Genomic DNA, 21,361 nt, shown 5'->3' with positions numbered 1-21,361 from the left:
TCTCTCCTTTCCCCTACATACGTTTTCTGTGTTACCTCCCCAATTTGTCCAAGATCTTATTGTCTTTTTTTTTTTTTTTCTTTTAAGTCTCTAGCCTACCACCAGCCCTGCCAAGAAACGACCTTCTGTCAGACCATAATGACTTGGAAGTAGTTCTCAGCAAGAACCATTCAGACTTTAGGCAAACAGGTATGAAGTTCGCTAATCCCTGACACCGTCTTCACGCCCCAAATACAAAATACTGCATTCTAAATACTGAGCACCAAATCCACTTTTCTATAAAAATCGTTTCCAGACAGAAAGGAAAATGCAAGTGCCACTTGTATGTTCCAACTCCAATTAGTAATGTTATCTGCATGCACTTGTTAAAACCACATCTTAAATCTCCCCCAAGGAACGCACATAATCAGTGAAAGTTTACTAATATATTTATGCATAAATATATTTACACATAGTCTAAGCGTAAGTGACAGACAAAAGTGACGGAGACGAATTATTTTACCCACAACATCCAAACCAGTGTATTGCAAATATTCAGTAACTATGAAATATAGAGGCTAGCACTAAGCTCAGTGACCTGGGAAGTGAATAACACTTTACACATCACACCAGTTACCAGCTCTGGGAGATGAACACCACACTGTTTCACACACACAAAGCAAAACTCAAAAATGGCTGTTTTGATGGTGTCCCATGCCAGCACCTAGTGAAGCAGTACAACTAAGAAAGTCCAGCCAATCCTACGGCTACAAAAATTCACACAATTCTTCCTTCGGTCCCAGTGGAAGTCCGACGACACAAAGTGCAAGTTCACCACAAGAAGCACAAGTCGAGGATCCTGCAGCGAGGGGGGACGCTCTACAGCACAAGCTGCCAGCACTGCACCTCCACTCGTGACCGTGACACCAATCTGCTGCCTTACCCCAAGGCAGACCATGATTTTTGTTTCGTTGGGGTTTTTTTTCTTCCGGAGCAGCTGGCAAAAGCCTGACACAGGCTGACAGCGGCGCCGGTGACACCTCATCGCACCTCATTTACCCAGGGCAGCGAGGCGGGGAACTCCGAGCGCCCTAACGAGCCACTGGCCCGGGCAGCGGCCGAAGCAGCACAGCCCAAAGCCCCGCAACCGGCTCCCCGCGGGTGAGCGGCTCCGCGGGGCCGGGAGGGCCCAGCTCCGGCCCGTCCCCGCCGCCCCCGGCCCGTTCTTACCTTCGGCCAGCGGCTCCTCGGGGGTCACCTGGTACCGCCCCACCGCCAGCGCCCTGCCCAGGGCCACGCCGCTCCCGGAGCCACCGCACGCCGTCCCGCCGCCGCCGCCGCTCCCCTCGGACTTGGGCATGCGAGAAAACTTCTTCATGGCGAGCGGAGCCCCAGGAAGAACCGGGGAGGAACGGGAGGCAAGCGGCGGCGAGGGAGTGCCCCGCTTCACATGCCGGCCGCAGCAACCGCTTCTCGTCGCCCGCTGCCGGCTCCTGAAGGGGAGGAGGAGGAGGAAGAAGGAGGAGGAAGAAGGAGAAGGAGGAGGAGGACGGAGCAGCCGCAGCCCCCGGCGGCCGGGGAGGCTGAGGGGACGCCGCGCGCTGTGCCGGGAGCAGCCGCCCCGCCGGCGCGCGGCCTCACGGCGCAAGCGCGGCCCCGCCCTTCGCAGAGGCTCTCGCCCGGCCGGAAGTGCGGCCGGCCCGGCACGTGCCGCGGGAGCGAGGCGGGGCGCGAGACCGCCCCCCCGCCCCTCCCTCACGGGGCCCCCCCCGTGGTTTCCCGCGCTTGGGGCGCCGCGCGCGCCCTGAGGGGAAATGGCGGGAGGCGCTGAGGGGGAGGCGCCCGGCGGGACGCACACACCGCAGCCCGCCCCCCAGCCTGGCTTATCGCCGCCCTCACGGCGCCGATCGTGCTTCACCGACCTAGCTCGGAGCGAGAGGGGCCCTCGGAAAGGAGTCTGCGGGGAGCAATGCGGTGTGGAGACGGTGTGGTAATGATCGCGGTGGTAAAAATGGCTCTGCGCGCCGAGGGCTATGGAGCCTCTTGGGTCTGTGGAGTGCTTCCAGAAAGGAAACGCCAGGGTGATGGTGGAGTCTCCTTCTCTCGAGGCATTCCAAACTCACCTGGATGCTTCCTGTGTCACCTGCTCGAGGTGACCGTGCCTTGGCAGGGGGGTTGGACTGGATGATCTCCAGAGGTCCCTCACAAACCTAACCTAAAAATCTATTCTTCTGGAAAGTATGCGTGAAAAGCGTTGATGACAAGTATGAATTTCAGTGGTGTGTCTCCACGTACACTTTATGCCGAGGTTTGAAGGTAACTGACTGAAAAGAAGGGGTAAAAGGATGGATCTGGACAGGAAACCATCAGCAATGAAATTTAAAATGTACATTTCCCCACTGTTGAAGTGTACTGACCAGGTATAGTTTCCCTATAGACATCGACAAAACAAATCAGGGAATTTGCGAACACAGGCTGGTTTCACACCCTGGGAGTCCCCCCATGCAAATAAGAAATGTGGTACTTGTGTGTTGTTTTTTCTCCTTACCAAATGAAAACGTACAATAAGACCAAAACTGGTAAGTTCTATCAGCTTCTATCAGTCACTCATCAGAATGAACAAAGCTGGATTTTTGGCATTGACAGTGGTAGTTTAACAACACAGCCTTTCCCACTGAACACGTAGGTTTTGGATGGATATCACTTACACCCATTGGTTCAGTAAAAACTTTGGAGAGGTCCAAAGTGCAAATCTTTGGGATGATGTTTCAGTAACTAAATTAGTTTCAACTTAATCATATTGCCGCACTCTTAGTCGGTGAGAAAATGATAATGTTTCTGTATTGAAGGGACAACCTGTCACATATGCAAAGCACTGATAAGCTGTTTGCATGAGCAGTCCTCTTTCTGAAGTCGCTGCTATCCTTTCAGTAACAGCACATCAGTTTTTCAACAGCATACAGAGATTAATTTGCAGTTTTCCTTGGGAGAGAAAGGTATTTTCAGTGCAGATGAAAGGAACAGAGTTTTGTGAGAGGGACGACACGAGCAGCAGCGTTGTGTTAATGAGGGCATTCCTACAGTGAGATATGCCTATGCCTCTTAGATATTTAGTGATATCTTTGAGAAAAAATGCAGCTAGGTTAAGAGCATGTATGTTTAGTGCCACTGACTGCTATGATTTTGCTGGTCCTCAGTAAAAATAATGTGTTTGCTAAAAGCCACTGTGACTTTGAGAGTATGACTGGCTTTTAGGTTACCTGGTAAGGTGTTTTTGGCTTTGGGGTCCCCATCCCCACCCACGTGTTCTTGTTCTTTTTAAAGTAAGAGGTTGAATTATCGCTGGAGTTATTTATAGGCCGGACAAAATAAGCCCTCTTGTTACGCTGGGATTAACGCTGCTAATCTCTGTCTTGGCATCCTGGAGAGCACAGAGGTCAGCTGCTGGGCATAGCTGGAAAATACGTGTGTCCGTGGTGCACACTGAGCTGCACTTGTGAGCATGTAGTGGCTGCAGGGCTGGCTGGTCTCCTGTCAGGAATCTCCAGGAGCCATGCCACTGCTCCCTTACAGTGTTCCACAGCACATTTCACCTCAGTCTCAGCACCAAATAGCCTTTTCTTGTGAGATGCCAGCATGTCTTCATGTTAAGGAGTCCCTTTTATTTAAGTGTAGGTCAAGGAAGTTTGATAATAGAGAGGATTTTGACAACTCACTTAAAAACACAGGCCTGACCCTCCAAGCAGGTAACTGAGTGCTAACTTTAAGTATGTGAATAAGCCCCCTCTCTTTGATTTAAATCCTCCCCTGGGCAGAACAACATTTTGACATTTCTGGAAGCTATATTAATTTCCAGAAAGGAAGAGTTGTGAGCTGTCTTTCACTGAAGGTGTGAAACCCAAAGTAAACCTTGCTTTCCTTTGGTTCAGGCAGAGCAGGGATGCTTTGGTCTCCTGCAGCTGCAAAGTGTGCAGCAAACCTCACCTATTTAATGCAACACATGCTTGGCAGTGTGACAAACAGATCAGAAAGGTGTTTGCACTACTTAAAAAACAAAACGAATTTTAATACCTTGAAAGTACTCACAAGCAGTTATTTTCTGATTGATGTAAAACAGTAGATGGTCTGAAGAAAAATCTGGTGACAAAGAAAAGAAAATCAGAAATACAAATCCTGAAGTGAGGAGAGATCCGCTACAAAGGTAGAGAAAATGGGGAATCATAATGCAGAGGCTGCACCGAGGCCAGAATATCGGTGATCATTCGGGGTGGGGATGATGGCCTATGTAATATTTTTTTTCTTAAACCTTCAACTTGATGAATCATGAAATCATAGGAGATACTCAGCTTTCATTAAAAAAAAAAAAAAAAGAAAAACAAAAAACCAAACCCCAACAATATGATAGTGGAGCCAACACTGAACTTTCACTGCATGAAAACAAAGTCTCAGTCACCTGCTGTGTATGTCTCCATCACAATATTGGAACATTTTGCTTCTTCCTTCCTTTTATTGCTTGGGGTCTAAAATGCGGATATGTTCCTGCTTCTCAAATAGTTGTGTAATGGCAGATCTATATGGCATATAAATGATCCACTTCCTGGCTCTGTTCAGCACATAGCACACATCTTGAAGGTTCTGTCCCAGCTAGTGTCACAAGAGCATGTCTAGAGGGGTTTTTAATACAGCAGTAACTGTGTTGTTCTCCATGTCCAGACTGTGAGAGCCGCTGCTGGTGTCAGAGAGTTTATCCATGACTTTATTTGTGAGCACTGGAAATCTGGGTTCCGCCTGACTCCTGGCCCACAGGCAGCCTTGAGCACCTGCCTCACCTCAGAACTCAGACAGGTGTCCTGCCCCTGGGAGCAGAGTAAGAGAGCTTTGAGTAGACTGACTCACCTCCATGTATGAAGAACGTTCTCATCTATAAAATCAGTGCAGTGTTTAGCTACACCGCTGTAAAACCTTTAAAGAGTTACGGAGGAAAGCTCTAGCTGAGAACACTGCTTGGACATGAAACACCAGATATTTCATGTGCACTTGGAGTGTGAAACGTGATGGTTTAATCGTCTTTAAACTGCTGAATAGTTCAAATGCCGGCACCTTGATTACCGTTCATCAAGCATTTCTTTCCTCACATCTCTCCCTACTCATAACTCTTTCCTCTGTACAATACATAAATTGGTTTTAAATCAATCCCATGAGGATAAAGCAACTTCCTGCAAAAATGTTTAAAGTCCCTTACAGAAAGTATGTATTAAGGCAAAAGAGAAGTAGAAAACTTCCTTTATGTGGGTGTTGTTTTGGAAGTGTCTCTTGCTGCTTCTGAATAAACTGTTTTCATTCCAGTTACTCAAACTGAGTGTTAGAAACAAAATAAATTCTAACTTTATAGAAATATGTTCTTTTTGTATTAGAACTTTGAAAGAAATTGGTAATAGAGGCTCTCAAGTGTTCAGCAATTACTGCACTAAATTGATTTTTTTGTCTTAACTGAGTATGTGGGTTATTTTCTATTTTGTAATAATTCAGTCGGTGTGAACAAAGCACTGTCAGAGAGTGGGTTTGCCCAATAAGCTCTTGTACTTCATTTTCCCCTCTTATCACTTCATTGTTGCCTGTTTTGCTTCTGGTCCCTTGACAGCCGTGAGAAACATCATTTTACACATTTAAGTGGCTGCACAATCTTTCTATCTCAGTAAATCCTGTGTCTTAGTTTTGGACTGCTGACCCTGATGCGGTCTGGTTTAGGCACGATTACTGAAACCACACAAAATGTTTATGATGAGCTAAAAGCTAAGAAAACCCCAGGAGACAACTGGTTTGGGTTCGGGTTTGCATTTTTTCTAGGATGAAGTCATATCCCAGCTCCACATCTCAAAGGCAGGAGTAGTAATGAAAGGCGCTTTTGCTTTGCTTAATTATATATACAAAATTGCAGAAAGAGTTTGGTATGTTGTGAAACATCTTGGCATGGAAAATATGTTGACGTGGGGGGAATAAAAAACAAAGTAAAAAACTGGAATCACTTGGAGCAGAGGGGTGGCACAAATCAGCCAGAAAACAAGTGCATCCTGTGAAGGCTGCTCCGGTTCGGAAGGTCTGAGCAGCCCTGGAGGCTCTGTGGTGACCTTGTGAACACAGCCAAATTTTCATCCTTTTCAGTTTCTATCATCTCTTCTAATCAGGAAAGAAACAAATGGAGCCGTGGAAAGCAACTAAGTTGCTGATTTCCAACTTCAAAATGGAAACAAACTGAGGAGCCAGCTAGTGAAAATTCAAGGTGCAAATAGCTGACATCAGCTTTGGTGACACCCAGCGCAGCTCTCATTGATCCTGAGGTCAAGAGTCTTTTAGTGCAACATGAGATTCGGTCATTTGTACTGCAGCCAGCGTTGGGACCAAACAAAATATAAATTCCTTGTTGAGATGACAACCCTTGGCCAGTTCAACACAGCAAGGCAACGTGAGGAAAACATAAAGGCACATGTGCTTATAAAGGCACATGTGCTTGGTAGAAATCCAAGGGAAAGTAGTTGGAAAGAGCTTGTTACGGGCTCAGAATTGTTTGCATCTGACCTGGTAAATTGCTTTACATTAATAATAGTCTGTTTCCTTTCTGGAACAGAACGGTCTCCTGTGTTTGTGCTGATGACCAGGTCTCTGACTTCATTTGATAGGGTAACATGTTCCTGCTCTCTCTGTAAGAGCGTTCTGAGATCCCTGTATTTGGCCTCTTGCAGTTGAGCTCTTCCCTGCCTTCCATTGTCCAGGTTCCCGGTCATTCCCAGCTCACCAGCAGTCTAGTTGCTTTCATTCTTTCTTAGAAGCAAGGCCTGATCTCTGCCTTGCTGCAACTACTTACTTTTGCAGTCCTAAAAACGTCTGAGGAGTTTATTTTATAGATATGCAGTGTGCTCTGTGCAGCCTTTTTAAGGAAGGCTGCTCTCCCAACTTACTTAATGAGTAAGTCTTGCAAAGTGGTTCTCTTCCTTGAAAAAGTTACACATGTGACGTGGCCTTTCTCAGCAATTCCTAATAGCGGTAGGCGCTTTATGAAGGGCCTGCTGACAGCACACAGAGATCTGGCTGGTGGCAGAGTGTTTCCTCCCTGAAAGCTAAACTTTGTTACAAGAAAACTAAAATGCCCAAGTTCCAACGCTAATACCGTTTGCTGCTTCTACAGCTGCTTTTGAGATAAAAAGGACAAAAGGTGAAGGTCAGGCACAAGTGATCAGCCTGAATAGTATCCTAATTCCAGCAGCATACAGATTAGACTGTGGCATCCTTTGTTTAAGTACTTTTGAGAACTAAATGCATTACTTCATAAAAAGTATACAAGTGTCACTGAAAACTCCCAGAGGCATTGATGCATCCCAAAATTGCTTGTAGCAGTGAAGTCTTGGAAGAGCCGCAGGCACTGAGGTTCAAGAATAATTTTATTTCTAATCTTTTTATTTTACCCTATTTGCAGAAGTGAATTTTACTGTGGTGAATTGTTTTATAAAATGAGCAATGGCCTTTTTCCCCCCTCCGTGTATTTTGTGAGTCCTAGAGAACTGCAGTAATATCCCTGGTCATTAGTCCATATCCTAAAAATACATAGTTCTTGATATAGTCTTACAAGCTTCCAGAGAGGGGAAAAAGCTCTCTGGAACCAAGAGCCTGGAAAGAAAGAATGTGTTTTGGGTCACAGGTGAACACTTCGTGTGCTGCTGCTCATTAAACCACACTGACTACAGATGTCATTGCTGGCTGACTCCTACCTTTAAAAGCCCACTTATAAATACAGTTATAAATTGCTTATAAATTGTTTAATTTTGCAGACAGGTTATTTCCATTCACAAGTTGTCAGCTGAGAGTACATTTGAAGTACTATGGAGGTATGAACTCTTAATTTTTGTTTGGTTAAAGAAATCATTAAGACTTCTGCGAGTTGTTCAGACAATGGCATTTGCATCCAGCCTAAGGAAAGGGAAGAATTTTGTCTAGTGTCATTGGAAGTTACATGGCACAGCAGAATTGGTGGGAAAGATGGAGAAAAGAGAATTGCTGCAAATTTCTGCCAGATCTAAGTGGATACAGAAGTACTGTAATAATTGTTCATGATTTTGCAGTAGCCTTTCCTGCAACAGCCGTCCATTGTTCCACAATGCGAACAATGGAGGCAAGGCTATTGCATACCCTGGTGACTGTCATTCCATGCTCTGCTGCCCAAGTGCATATTAAATGGCATAGGTGAGTCTTGGGCATGAGATAGGAATAATTTTCTGTCCCGGATAAGAGATGATTTTTAGGGGAAGAACTATGTTGGATGTCTGTTAATTTCCTTTGATGTAAGGGCTGTTTATGTACGAGAAGCTGGTTGTTGTTTCTCCATATTTACTACTAGGAAGACAGGAATAATTTGTCTTAATCTGCAGGAGAGAAAATTTAAACTAGGTGATGAGAAAACCTTTCCTGTAATTAGAGTGTAAGGAATCAATAGAAGAAAACTCATTAAATGCAGTATCCCTAGCAAAAAGGTGGTGGAAGCTCTAAATTTTTCAATGTTTTATTGATTCTTTTTAAAGGCTAAATAGATAAGTATTCAGAGGTTGAAGTTCAATTGTAGATACACATAGTGGAGCTGAGTAGATTCATCTGAACTCAGTATTTATACATATGCATTCATGACAAGGAAACTGACTCAGTGGAACTTGATGTGACCTGTAACAGAGATGTTAAGAACTTTGGAATCAATGGTTCCAGCCCACAATGTGCTGGCTGCTTTCTTTTACTCTCCTGTTCATCTGTGCTTGATTGGAGTGGGCCTTCAAGCTGCTATAATGTGGACTTTACTGAGGACATCATTTCAAGTTTGTTGCAAAGTCAATAAAGTAGTATAGCTTAGCTTACAAAACACATGAAAACTAGATTTAACAGTAAAAGAAAAAACTACTTGTGTGGCAGAAGGACATGCATAGGGCCATAAATCAAGATTTGTGACAGGATATATTTGGAAAAAGGGACTGTGAGCTAAACCCAGCAAGAGTGTAAAATGTTTTCCAGGTTCACTTTTTAAATTGGCTGGAAAGTTGAAAGATGATTGAAACAATCTGACAAGCCTTCAAGACGTACATTTTTTCTCAGAGCATGCACTGGCTTTCCAATGCCTATAAAATTGTGTAATCAGTTTTAAAAAGATCCTTTCTGCATTTTTTCCTGGTTTTTTTCTCAGTTTGCAATTGCAATAACAATTTCTCTACAGGATCCTGGCCTATCACTTCCTTCTAGCCTTTGATTAGTCTCTAAAAAATGCCTACGCGTGGTCACTGCTGTTTAAACAGATCTGTCACAAGTAATAGTAATGCTTACAGTCTTTGTGAAGGGTGATGAATTCAGACTTGCAGTGTCCTTGAGAGAAGAAGCAATCCAATGAGCCATGAACAAAACCTGAGCACTGCCCAGGTAAATGTGGTTGTTGCTAACAAGGGCAGAAAGAACCAAAAAGGCAGGAGCACTTGAGACTGCACCCAGCAGGCCTGGCTGTTCAGGGTGAGGGATTCATCATTCATGAGCGATTCCTGCAGACCTCCCAATCCATGTGCACCACCAGAGAGGCATCAGCATGGACAGGGGGTGAGGAGAAAATTGCTCAAGATTTGGTAGAGCAAGGGCAAGATTTTAGGGACAGCCCAGCTGTGCACCGTGCTAAGTCCGGGTTTGGCAGTAAGATAAAGCAGTGACGAAAACGCAGCACGCGTCAGCTGATATCGCAAACCTTTGCCACTGCCTGTAGTGATTAAATTCTGGGGGCTCAAGTTCACTCCAGCATAGCAGGACCAGTTCAGACGTGAGTTTAATTAAATCACTGCAGTGTGCACACTGCTCAAGCAGTTTCTAAACTGGTCTAATTAAATCAATCAAGGCAGAGTCTTTATTCAAACTGTTGCTCAAGTATTTCATCTGTGATCAAAGAGATCATTTCTCCCTGCTCCCTGTGTGCTGTGGGTATCCCTGGAGGGTAGCAGGGCACTCATGTTTATTTGTTGCTATCCTCTCCTGTATCAGACTCAACTGTTTAGAAAATAAATCAGCCAAGTGCCACTTTCAGACCTAAGGCAGCCTTATCTGCTAAGCTACTATCTGTTAGCACTACTATATGAAACTCCACTAAAAGGCTAGAGGAGGAAATCTGGTAAAGACTGGACTGGACAATGTTGATAAGGCCATGACCCTGGTATTGGTATATAAAACATGAATAAGATAGAATTACTTATTTAGTGTGCTCTGTATTTGTATCAAAAAAAGAAAAAAAATATGGCTAATTAAGCCCAAAAGCAAACAATTTAAACTGCCTCTGGGAAAAAAATATAACTATGCAACAGCAGATAGACATAAATATACATAGGAACAATTTTATCTATGTATGTAATACTGGACTAACCTGTAGAACCCTTTGCCACTAAGGTCATGGAGCTTAATAGCTCAGGTAGATGCAAAAGAGACATCTACTTGGATAACAAGAAGACTCGCCATTACCTCAAGCAGCTTCATTAATTATTCAGTCATTAAAGTGCAGTATTAAATTTAGTGCTTCATTCCAGGTGATAGAAAAAGTGTTTTCATTATTTTGATATCTATTGTTTACTTTTTCGTTTTTAGCATCTGGTGTGGTGCATGTCCAAAGCCTGGATGAGTCAGTGTCAGTTACCAAATTATACTTCACGCAGCGATATATTTTGATATCGTTATGTAAATACTGTGGTTTACCTAAACAGCTCCTCTGTCTCCAGAGCACATATCTGTGTGTGCTAGAATTTTTAAGCAATATTAAGATGTAAACATTTTTTTAAAAGAAACCCAGTCCATTTATTTAAAAGCAAAACCTGTTGTCTTCTGTTGGGGGAAGTAATGCTATTGTTTTCTTAGCTTTCTCATGTTTGATACAGTTTGAAAATTTAGAAAAATTGTCTCAGTTGTGCTTCATTTAATTTGAATTCATTGATTCAGTAAGTGTCATTTCCAAAAGCGTTTTCAAGCCTCACTGTCATTATGAAGCCAGACACTTTTGTGTGGATAACTCTGGAGTTATCTGGAAATGAAAAACACTGGCTGTGACCTAAGAAAGCAGAACCTTCCTACATTTCCTCCTGCTTGTTTCCATCACCAAGGGGTGCTTACTGACAGTAGCATCTATGCTTAAATATCTCTTCCTCTCATGTTTATTCAGCTGGGAATACATAATTCCTTAGATAAAGTACCAAAATCTCGAGATGGGCTTCTGCCAGCCTTAACTGCTTCTGAGAAGATTCTGCTTGCATTTGTGAACACACTGCCTTGCACACAGAATGCTTTAAGGCATGGAAGAATACAGAGCCTAGATTATCTTAGCATAGGCCTGCTACAGAAGGCACCTCTGTCTACCAGAAAATGTCTACCACATTATGATGCACTTAATTTAACAACTGTGTGGCTAAAGTCACAGCTTCATGCTATGTTTCTGAGTAGTCTACAAAATGGGATCCAGGCCTTTATTCTTGCAGAACCCATTTACGAAGCCTAAATGACTAATGTGGGTTGTTCTGTACATTTTACATATCGGTACAGAGATTTGCAAGTTGCCTCTTCTTCCAGAGGAGAGGAAATAAATTATTTCTTTTAGTGCTGTGTAACTCTTGTGTAGTACAAAATTTGGTCTGAGGAGCTAACTTGCCCTGTGTGCAATGATACCAACTCAGCTCTTTGAGAAAGGGAAGAACAAGTCATGAACTTTAATATTTCCATATCTGCGGGAACAGGTGTGCGTATTTAGGGCAGAAGTTAGTAGCAGCAGACACTGAAACCCTGCATGCCGGAAAATGATGGAAGACAGTTAAGTGCAGCACGTATTTTCTTCTGTTTCTCTGCAACTGTGTCTGGGGTTCACAGCTACGTTGTTATCAAGTGAAATCATTGCTCATCTGAAATAAGGTTAAGTTGCACAACTGGGTGGCAAACAAGCCCGTAAATGTGGTTTTGGGAGTCAGAAACACTGTCACTGCTAACCAGTGACAGGAACCTTAGAGGGGTTGCACTGTTTGCCCACAAATTTCATCGTAGGCTTTTACCGCAGCACCAAGATGGAGTTTGCATTCCTTACCATCATCTGGGCACAGAAAGGAGAGCAAGTGTATCCTTCTGCATCAGCTTAGACCCTTTCTGGGGCTCAGCTTATCCTCTGGTGTGCCTTGTCAGCTCTGATGACCGCATTTATGTGCAGGTATCGACATACTCGATACACAAATGCTCAGCTGGGCATTCTGAGAGTCACCAGAGGAGATGGAACTGCAGTGATGACCGAGATGCCAGAGCACGTGCTGCACCCATCCATCCCGGTGAGTCTGATGGTGCGTGCCCGTCCCACCCTCCCTGTGACCCTGGGACAGAAGGGGGAGAACTCAGCATCTAACATAGCGTTAGCAGCAAATGGTCTTTAGCTGGCATCCTTCAGCTAAAGCCTATGAGGAGACAAAAATGCTACTACAAAGAGTACCAGCCTGATAAACAACCACCACAATGCCCCATCTGATGTGAGCATGAATCTTCTGCTGAGCTGTGCTCCGCAGTTCTTCCCCAAACGTGCTTTTTGTCTCTGAAAAAATGCATGTGCAGCATCATTAAAAGCAGGATATAAACTTGGCTGTCACTGGTGAAGTAGATAAAGAACGGCTTGATGTTCTTTGAAGTACAGAACCCACAGCATATCTAAGAGTGTAGAATAAATTGCCCAGTATATTCTAGAGGAGAAACAATATGTCATGTTATTAAAGACTCACTAATGCACAAAAGAACAGGCTTAAGGTGGCAGATTCAACTTGGCATTATCATTTCTTAGGCTTTCCCTCTCCGGGTGGCATATATAATTATCTTATTGTTGCAGGACACAGTGGGAATTTCACTGTTGATCATTGCAACTCCCAGAGTAAATATCTGTAATGAATCACTTCTTCTTCTTTTTTTTTTTTTTTTTTTTTTTTTGGCTTTTCAGGGGAGGTTGGGCTCAAGCCATTCTTATCCTGAAACTCCATGACCTTTATCACTTAGCTCAACAATAGCTTGTCTTAAGTGTCTGCTTTTAATTGATGAAAAGTTAAAAGAAGGTTTCAAGTCTGCATAAGGCAGGCAAATGTGCAACATTATTTTAAGACAGAAATTACTACTTGACCTCCTGTGAACCATTTCTTCTTTGAACAAAGAAGATTGATGTCCCTGGTGTCTCTCTCGGCTGGCATCAACGCACAAGCTCGCTTCTGTTAGACTAGTTTTTGTTTCCTTGACTGCTATCCTAGTAACAAGCAAAGCTCCCTTTGCCCAGCCAGGCTTACAATGATTAAACCAGACAGCACATCTCAAACTTCTTCTGTTCTTCTGCCTGCTCAAGTGGAGAATTAAGCCATGTTCGCAAATATAATTCCAGCCATTTTTTGTATCCTCATACACCAGTCAATGTTAAGCAACTCCAGAATAAAAAGGCAGAAACAATAAAACAAAAATACAAAGAACAGCTTAATAATACAGTAAGCAATTTAAACAGCTGTCTTGGTTCATCCTTCCCACAACACAGTGTTTTCTTCATTCCCCAGCAGGCATCTCTTCCAAAAAGAAAAGTAAAGCTTTGTTAGTGCCTACCAATTGGGCAGAGATGGATTAAGTTGGAAAAGATTTCCTTCGTTTGTTTCCCATTTGAATTATAAGGCTTTATTTGCCTTCTATGCTACTGTGAGGCTTGTGTTTATATAAATTCATGTTTTCAATTTGCAGACATTAATTTTGTGCAGACACACATATATGGAGACTTGCTACTATTTGCAGACTTAAGAACTCTTAATATCTTCAAAACCAGTTTTTCTTCACAGTGCAAATGGCAAAGAAAATATCAGACATCCATAAGGGAAACACTGAAGTTAAAAAGATTAGATGCCCATTCTCCATATATAGGAAGTACAGAATGCTCAGGTTTCCACCAATGTTACATTAGCTCTAAGTCACTAAAACAGAAGGAGTTCCTTTAACAAAGGGGAATGAAATGTGCTTTACGTGTCTGTAAGGGCCCAACCCTTTCCATAGTCACATCAGTCTGAGAGGCATAGTCCAGTTTGCTGTTAACTCATCCAACATCCTCAGTTTATTTTTCCCATTCCTCCAACTTCTGTTTTTCCATCACCACCTTTTTTGGTGAAACCTTTTGTTAAAGGAGCCTAATTTCTCATATGGGGAAGGCACATAGCTCCTTGAGTCATTTAGAGGCTTTTGAGTACAGCTGTGCATTTTTGCAGTAGCAGTGTATCTACCTGGTTATTTCCAAAATTGATACTCAGGTACAGATCCTGCTTCCAGTTCTTGCTCTTGAGGCATGTCTTGTGCCTGACTTGTCTATGAACTCCATCGGGAAAAGCAATATTGTAGTTGCACTTCTGAGACATTCTGCCTGCTCATGCAAGCCTAAACACGACTCCCTAGGTTCAGTTTGGGCAGAGAGGGAGCAACAACACTGCAAAACACACCCACAGATAAATTCTGGGAGTATGTTGATTTTCATGTAACACAGTTTTTAAAAGGAGTTGATAGTGCAGCAATAGCAGGTTTGAATCTAATTCCCCTCAGGCCTGCGTCCACCCACTGTGCCCGAATCACAGTGATCCAGTTGCCTCTGGAAGACCCCATGGCGCTGAATGCAGCAAGCTTTTACCAGGGCATGTAAAAGGGGACAGAGTCAGTGACTGGCTCGTTCCCTGTACAAATGAGGTACTCTGACTGGACATAATGCAAGCTGGAAGGAAACAGAAGACTAAACTTCTGTAGTTTACTTTTTAGCTTCCAGTGAGTTGTGTTGCCCCACTACTTTGTGGTGCCTCTATTTCTTTAGAAATTTCCCGTGAGGAAGGTAGTGTGTATCCTGCACCACAAGATCCCAAAAATTAGTAAGAAGTGAGTTGAGTTAGCCATCATGGATCTCTCTAAATAGATACTTTCCAAAATAACCTGATTTCAAAGGCTTAAAAACAAACACACACATAAAATTTGTTTATTCCCAAAGAAATGAACCAAACCGTTCTCTGCGCTCCAAAGTCCTTTCTAGAACTGGCTTTCTTCCATGCTGCCTTTTCATCAAAACGCATTTGGTTTGTTTAAAGTGGTGTGTTTCAGTGTGTGTGTCTCTTGAACCCCATCTACTTCTGACACAGCAAGAGTATCAGTGTCCCATGTGGGACAGCATCATAGAATATTTTATATGATGTGACAAGCAATCTCTTCTGTAATGTTGTGGTCCAACTTTTACTGGGCTATTTAATCTGAGCTTTTTTTAAAATGGAGTGTCCTATAAAAGGACACTGCGTTAAAGGGAAAGCAATAAATGCTTCATTCAGTGTGCCTGGCCAAAATAGCTCACTGAGTCTTGGAATGAAAAGACCCTTGTCCATAACAACACAGACACAATTACAAGCACAGACAGGATGGTTTTGCCTAGAAGGGAAAAATGCCTTGTTGCATTGAGGAGGAGCGTTAGCAGCAAATGGAGGAGGAGGGTGAAATCTCTTAATGGTACGGCAAGCAGTTTGGTAATAAACACAGTTTGGGAGCACGGAAGAGATGGGAGGTCAGAAGTGTGTAAGTGGGACAGCAAAGTGAACCTCCCATCTTCCTAAGGAAACCACTTCCTCTTGCTGCCTTCCTGTCTCCCTTAAGAGAATATTTAGGATAACTCCTCACAGAAGCATTCCAAGGAGAGAACTCCATCAATTATCACTAGCTACTCTTCCCTCCATTGTTCTTTCTCAGCTATACCTTCTTGCATAACTCTTGATCCAACCCTTTGCTAGGGCATCCTTCTCTTCAGTTGTTTGCATGTTGCTTTGCCTCCTCAGCTCTCCGTAGATTTTGCACTTTGTGTTCCACTTCTACCCCTTCACTTTGGCTCTTCTTTAGCTTCTCTGGCATTCATCTACAGTTCCCTTTAACTCCTTGTGACTCCTCTCTCCTGAAGGATTCATTTTGCAGAGAGCAGGAGCAAAAGCAAACTGAGGTGCACCTTAGAAGCCAAAGTCATGGGACTTGGAGAGTGATTTTCCACAGCATCAGATCCCACAGCAGTGCTAAAAGGGATCCCACAAAGACTTCGTCTGTAGCAGGAGTCAGACTAGCATGGTGCCTTTTTTTATTTGCCAAAAATTAATAACTCCCAATTAAAATTATCCCACAAGGTTCAAATCAGGATGAACACTGTCTTGCAGATCTGCAGCAGGCCTCAGAAAGGGAGCTTGGCTGATGAGGCTCAGCACTTCATCGTGTTCACTTCTTGCTTCCCTGAAAGTACTTCAGAGCTTGGTCTAAGCAAGGACCAAAGAAGCAGCAGGCACGACTAAAACAAACATTTTGTTCTGATAATGAAGTTACCAAAAAAAGTTAGTCTTTTGGTAGGGTTATAATTGCAGAGTAGCAGCCAAACATAGGGAATGCTGCTCTGCACGTCTACAGTGCGGTAACTGTTCCTGAAAGGATTTTTTCATATGTCACAGCATTTCTGTTCCTTCAGGGAGTGTTTTCAGTTCCTCCCTTGATCACGAGTTCTCTGACAGGACTGCATTGGGGAAAAGAAAGTTGTTTGTGAGCTCACGATCACTAGGTTTCTATTCTGTGAAAAACGCTGCAGAGACAAGAGTTATATATTCACCCACTTTCTACGCAGGAAATTTAAGGTCGGGAAGCGCATGGCGTAGTGAGCCGTGTATGGGACTCACAGGGAGGAGATGCAGGTGCTCTTCTGTTTCTGCAGACAACCTGCAGAGATGTGAGACTGACAGGTCAGTCCAGCTGCCTATGCCGAAAAAATATTGTATGAATCAATTCGCCACCATGAAATCTGCAAATTTAAAGAAGGGTCGTGTTGTTTTAGTAGGAGCAAATGGTCTTCCTTCTCTTGCCACGGGAACAGAGTCTCTGAAGGCAGTTTGCTCTCAGAATCCTCTGCTTTTTGAGAGCAATAGGATGTGATTTGTTCCAAGGCAAAGCGGTTTCTGAAGAGGCTGTTACATGCTTTCCAGATGGGCTCTGCATTATCTGTCCATACTGTTGGGGTACGCTTACACAGCACTGCCAGCAACAGGAAGTTGCTAATGTGCTCACTCGCATGGTTTAAAATGCCTTAAGGTGAGCTGCCAGATTTTCAAACAGAGGTTTTTCTGTTCAGCATGCCAGATATTTCTTAAAGAAAACATACTCTATTTTCTCTCATCTGTGATACCACTCAGTTGCCGTATTGGCACGGAAATGATGTTCTAGTTACATTGCAGACTAAGAGAAAATAGGTTTTGCTATTTTCCCTGGAAGGGGTACCAAGTAAAACAAATAAACAGCTGGTTAAATTACATCCTCATATTAAAAACTTTTCTCTGTTGATATTGCTGTCAGTTTTCAGATAGATAATTATATGTAGCAATGCCAGATGCAGTCACTGATGTCGTTTCCAAGTGGAAGGTTGTCCTGGTACGTGCCGACATGTCTTACACCACCATCTAGACATGGCCAAAATTACACTCAGCCTAGATTGACACTATTATGGGGACGGAGATAAATCCGTAATACGGTTTTTCAACCCACTCCACATAGTGCAAAGGAATTTCTGTAACCTGAACTAAAAATGAGCCCAGACAACAGAAGCGTATTATCATCTCGGCCTACTAATACAAAGTACAATTATTTTTGCCTTCGCATGTCAAAATGAAAATATGCAGCTTAAGTGATTATTTTCATATTTTAAATTTTAAAAAAATTGTTGAAGAGTGGAAAGAAACCCCCAGTTTCTTCATGCAGGAGGTGAGCAAAACAGTTATCTGCTGGAAAGCACAGCCACCTGTCAGTGATTGGGCTTTGTGTCCTATTGATTCCCAGCTACTCGGCAAAGCAACCATGCTAACATGATACTGTGGCCACACAGCCCAGGCTTTAGCACAGATCACAGCACCTCGGAACAAACTGTGAACCTGGCTCAGGTCCCTTCAGGTGTACAGAAAAGTAAGGTTTTTATGTACTTCTCTTTTTAAATACATGACAAACAGCATTGTCAGCAGAGTTCACCTGTAATGCTAAAGTTTATCAGAAAAATGACATAAAGCCCCCAAAAAGTCAAGAGTTGCTTTTAATAATGTTTGATGCATTTAGTCTAACATACAGAACATACTCGAACTAAAAATTTGGTTATGGGTTAATTTGTCTTGAATTGCCTTTGGGGTTTTTCCTTTCCTGTGGTGCTCAGTTTGTTGGGGTGAGTATATAAACACACGGGTGTGTATAAACACACAGGGAAAAGTTACATTTCTTACGTAGCAAAGTAACCACCAGAGCTGAAACTGATACTGCAGACCAGACAGCATCATGTGCTCAGACTCAGGCTATAAATCTGTGAGCAGCATATGCTGCGCTCATGTTACTGAGACACAGCATGGCCTGCTCTGCTGCTCATTCACTGGGTGTTTTTTCGCTGGAAAAAATTCCTCTCTGACTGCCTCTTTGTAAAATGAAAGCGATACGTGTCTCTGGAGTCCCATTTACTGACTTCAGTGGGAGTTGTGCTTGACAAAGAGTTGGATAAGGGTTTCATCCCTGTATCAGCCTGTATTAGATGACTTGGTGTTGTTCTGAGTCAGCAGCTGCTCAAAACAGCTCTTCTGAAACCTTGGAGTTTCCCTTTAAGATCTGATGAGATCAGTGTCATTCAGCAGCTCATTTTACTTCCTCAGCATTTTCTCACTTCCGCATTGTACATACTGGCGGTCGCGATCAAATTGTTTCAAAATAGCCCTTCTGAACACAGGGCAGTTCTAAGCACCCGGCCTGATCTCACACCAGCAGGGAGCCAGCAAAACATCACTACATCAGCAGTTTCTCTGGATTGCTGTTACGGTACCAGAGGGCAAAAGATGGTTTAGACTCATTTGCAAAAAGTATAACACAACATTCTGCAAATTGTTGAATTCTGTCGCTTTTTGAGACAAGAAAGCATGCTATCAAGAGGATGGAATTGCATTAGCCAAACTCTGTCAGTGTCGCCATTTAAAACCTAGAGAAGCTCTCACTGACCATGGAATTACACCAGCAGTGTAGGGAGCATACACTGTAAAAACCCCAAATCTAAGAAAGCTTCCCGAGGAGTGATAGGTTTTTGTTTTTCACCGTGCCCCCCCTCTCACCTGTGAAGTAGTAGATGTTTGTCTGTCACACAAAATTGCAGTTTCACGTGTGCCAGAGCATACAGTGCAAGAGCTCAGTTCTTTCCTCCTGCAGTTCTGCTCTCAGTTTCAGAGGAGTTGTGACTGCTTTACACCAGTCCAAAGAGAAGGGAATCAGACGTTCCATCTTCAGGGCTTTTGTTTCAAAGATAAATGACTCTGTTTTGCAGCTTTCCCTGTGGCTTGTTCCAGAGATCTGCTGCCAATTCAGGCTGGCTCAGTGTCAAGACTTGTCACACAGCAAAAACAGTTGAAAAATAGCAATGCTCCATCTGATCAGCTAATTTGGAAGTTTTGTGCACTGGGAGCTGTAACACTTGGGAAGGCAGCAGAGCCACAGCATTTTTAGGTACCTGTTTCTGTTCGAATGCTGTGCAGAGGTTTACTCTATGTGTTTTGGACAGGAAGCAGATGACTCCAGAAACTTAAACACTGAAAGAAGAGGGGAGGGAGAAAAGAACCAGCTCATTCCTATAGAACACATGCAAATGTAAATGTGGGGCCAAGCACAACACATCAATGTGCCACTTTTGGACAGAAGATAAACTGAATGCCAGCTAAAGCAGTGCTGCTAAGACAAACTGATGACGTGCAATTAAAGTCTCTTTTGTAAAGAATGGTCTTGTTGCAGAGTTTGGTACCCCTGCAAAGATTCACAATTGTTTTATAACTTTTCACAAGAAGAAAAACATTTGCTTCCTGCCTTAGCTTAAAGGCACTGAAAGAAATAAGGCCAGATTCATTTCCTTTGGGGCTTTTCTAGTGATTATCAGAAAGAAACATCTCCATAAACACTTAGCACATTTCACCTTCATCAGTAGTAGAGTCCACGCTGGTGAATATAAAAGCTTTAAAATGAACCAGACACCATTTCCATGGGGAAATTTTACTTTACATCAAGTGCAGAGTGGACAATCAGATTCACATCTTAAAGCAGTTTGCACATGGTGTACTGTTTTGGAAACAAGTTTTATTGGAGCAACTATTTTATCAGAAATAACTCCTTGAACTACAACATGTGGGAGGCAAAAGAGTTCAGCCACAGTCAGAAACATGTCAGCTGTTCACGTCATGTTGTAATGCACATAATTTCTTAAAAAACTATTCAGGCCATAAACTTTAGCTTCAGTCTAACGCCTGCTTCCAAACAAAATCATTGCCTAAGTTCTCTATGCAATTTTGAGTGGAAGCTTCACCCTGCAGAGCCCATATATAAAGGTATGTTTATTTTTTTTCTTTGCTGTGGGTGTTCAGAGCCACTGACTGATCAAAAGGAGAGTCTCCTGCTTCCCTGCTCCTGGAGCCAAAGAACAAACACAGTAACAGGAGTGAGACTTCACATCTCCCATTGTCAAGGAATGGGTTATGGTGCTGTTACTCACAGCATGCAGAATTTTATTCCACTGTCATCTCAGCTGTGAGAGATGCTAATTAATTCAGAAAGATTTTTTGTTCTTTTCAGGATGTGTGTGAGTGAACCTAGCTGAAATGTCAGCTTCCACATTTCAAACCTGACAGTTAAAAAAACAAAAGAAAACTTTCTGCTTGTCAGCTGCTGAGGTTTGCTTGAGGGGTACATAGAAACCAATTCCACATGGGTGTGTCCCCCCACTTTTTTAAAAAAACATTCTCTTTTAGTACTAGGACTGCATTTCAAATCTTCTAACAACTGCCTGACTAAAATAAGCTTTTTGAGAAACTATTCAATAAAGCACAGTGTGAAACTCCCACTGTGGATAAGGAACATGATAAGAGTCTAAGGCTTGTTTTGACCACCCCAGCTGCCCATCAACTTGGAAATGGCATTGAAATCCTTCTCTTCAAGGGACATCTGGAATCAGCTGTGGGACAGCAAGGAGCATGGTCACAGAGCAGTAACTCAGCTCTGAGCCCAGCCTCAGCGAAGTAATTTAGGGTGCTCAAGTGTTCCCAAGGGATTGACATTTTCTGCATTCAGGACTGTAGCAGAGCAGAAAGGTTACAACCAACAGATTGTTAAATGTACTATACTCCGGTGACTTCTTTAGCAAGTATTATGTAATTACTTTAGGAACAACCTCTTTTCATTACTAAAAAAAAAAAAAATCACAAAATCTTTTACCCTGCATCCAAAGTCTTGGTAATACTGCCCATCT

At 43.1% G+C, this 21,361-nt stretch overlaps 1 protein-coding gene across 4 annotated transcripts in view; it reads right to left on the bottom strand.

Annotated features, from left to right (window-relative positions):
* Window positions 1-1,605, bottom strand: part of BMP2K (BMP2 inducible kinase) — a 50,352-nt gene extending 48,747 nt beyond the window's left edge. For all 4 annotated transcript variants that reach the window (XM_032109020.1, XM_032109023.1, XM_032109021.1 and 1 more), the window contains exon 1: window positions 1,210-1,605. In XM_032109020.1, the coding sequence (XP_031964911.1) occupies window positions 1,210-1,357 (148 nt within the window). In that variant the 5' untranslated portion in view covers window positions 1,358-1,605. The remainder of the gene's footprint in view (window positions 1-1,209) is intronic.
* Between the last annotated feature and the right edge of the window lie 19,756 nt (window positions 1,606-21,361).

This window comes from Corvus moneduloides, chromosome 5 (assembly GCF_009650955.1).
Source record: "Corvus moneduloides isolate bCorMon1 chromosome 5, bCorMon1.pri, whole genome shotgun sequence".
Classification (NCBI taxonomy): Eukaryota; Metazoa; Chordata; class Aves; order Passeriformes; family Corvidae; genus Corvus; species Corvus moneduloides.
Note: the sequence above shows the minus strand (reverse complement) of the source record. Positions and strands in the feature narration are given on the sequence as shown.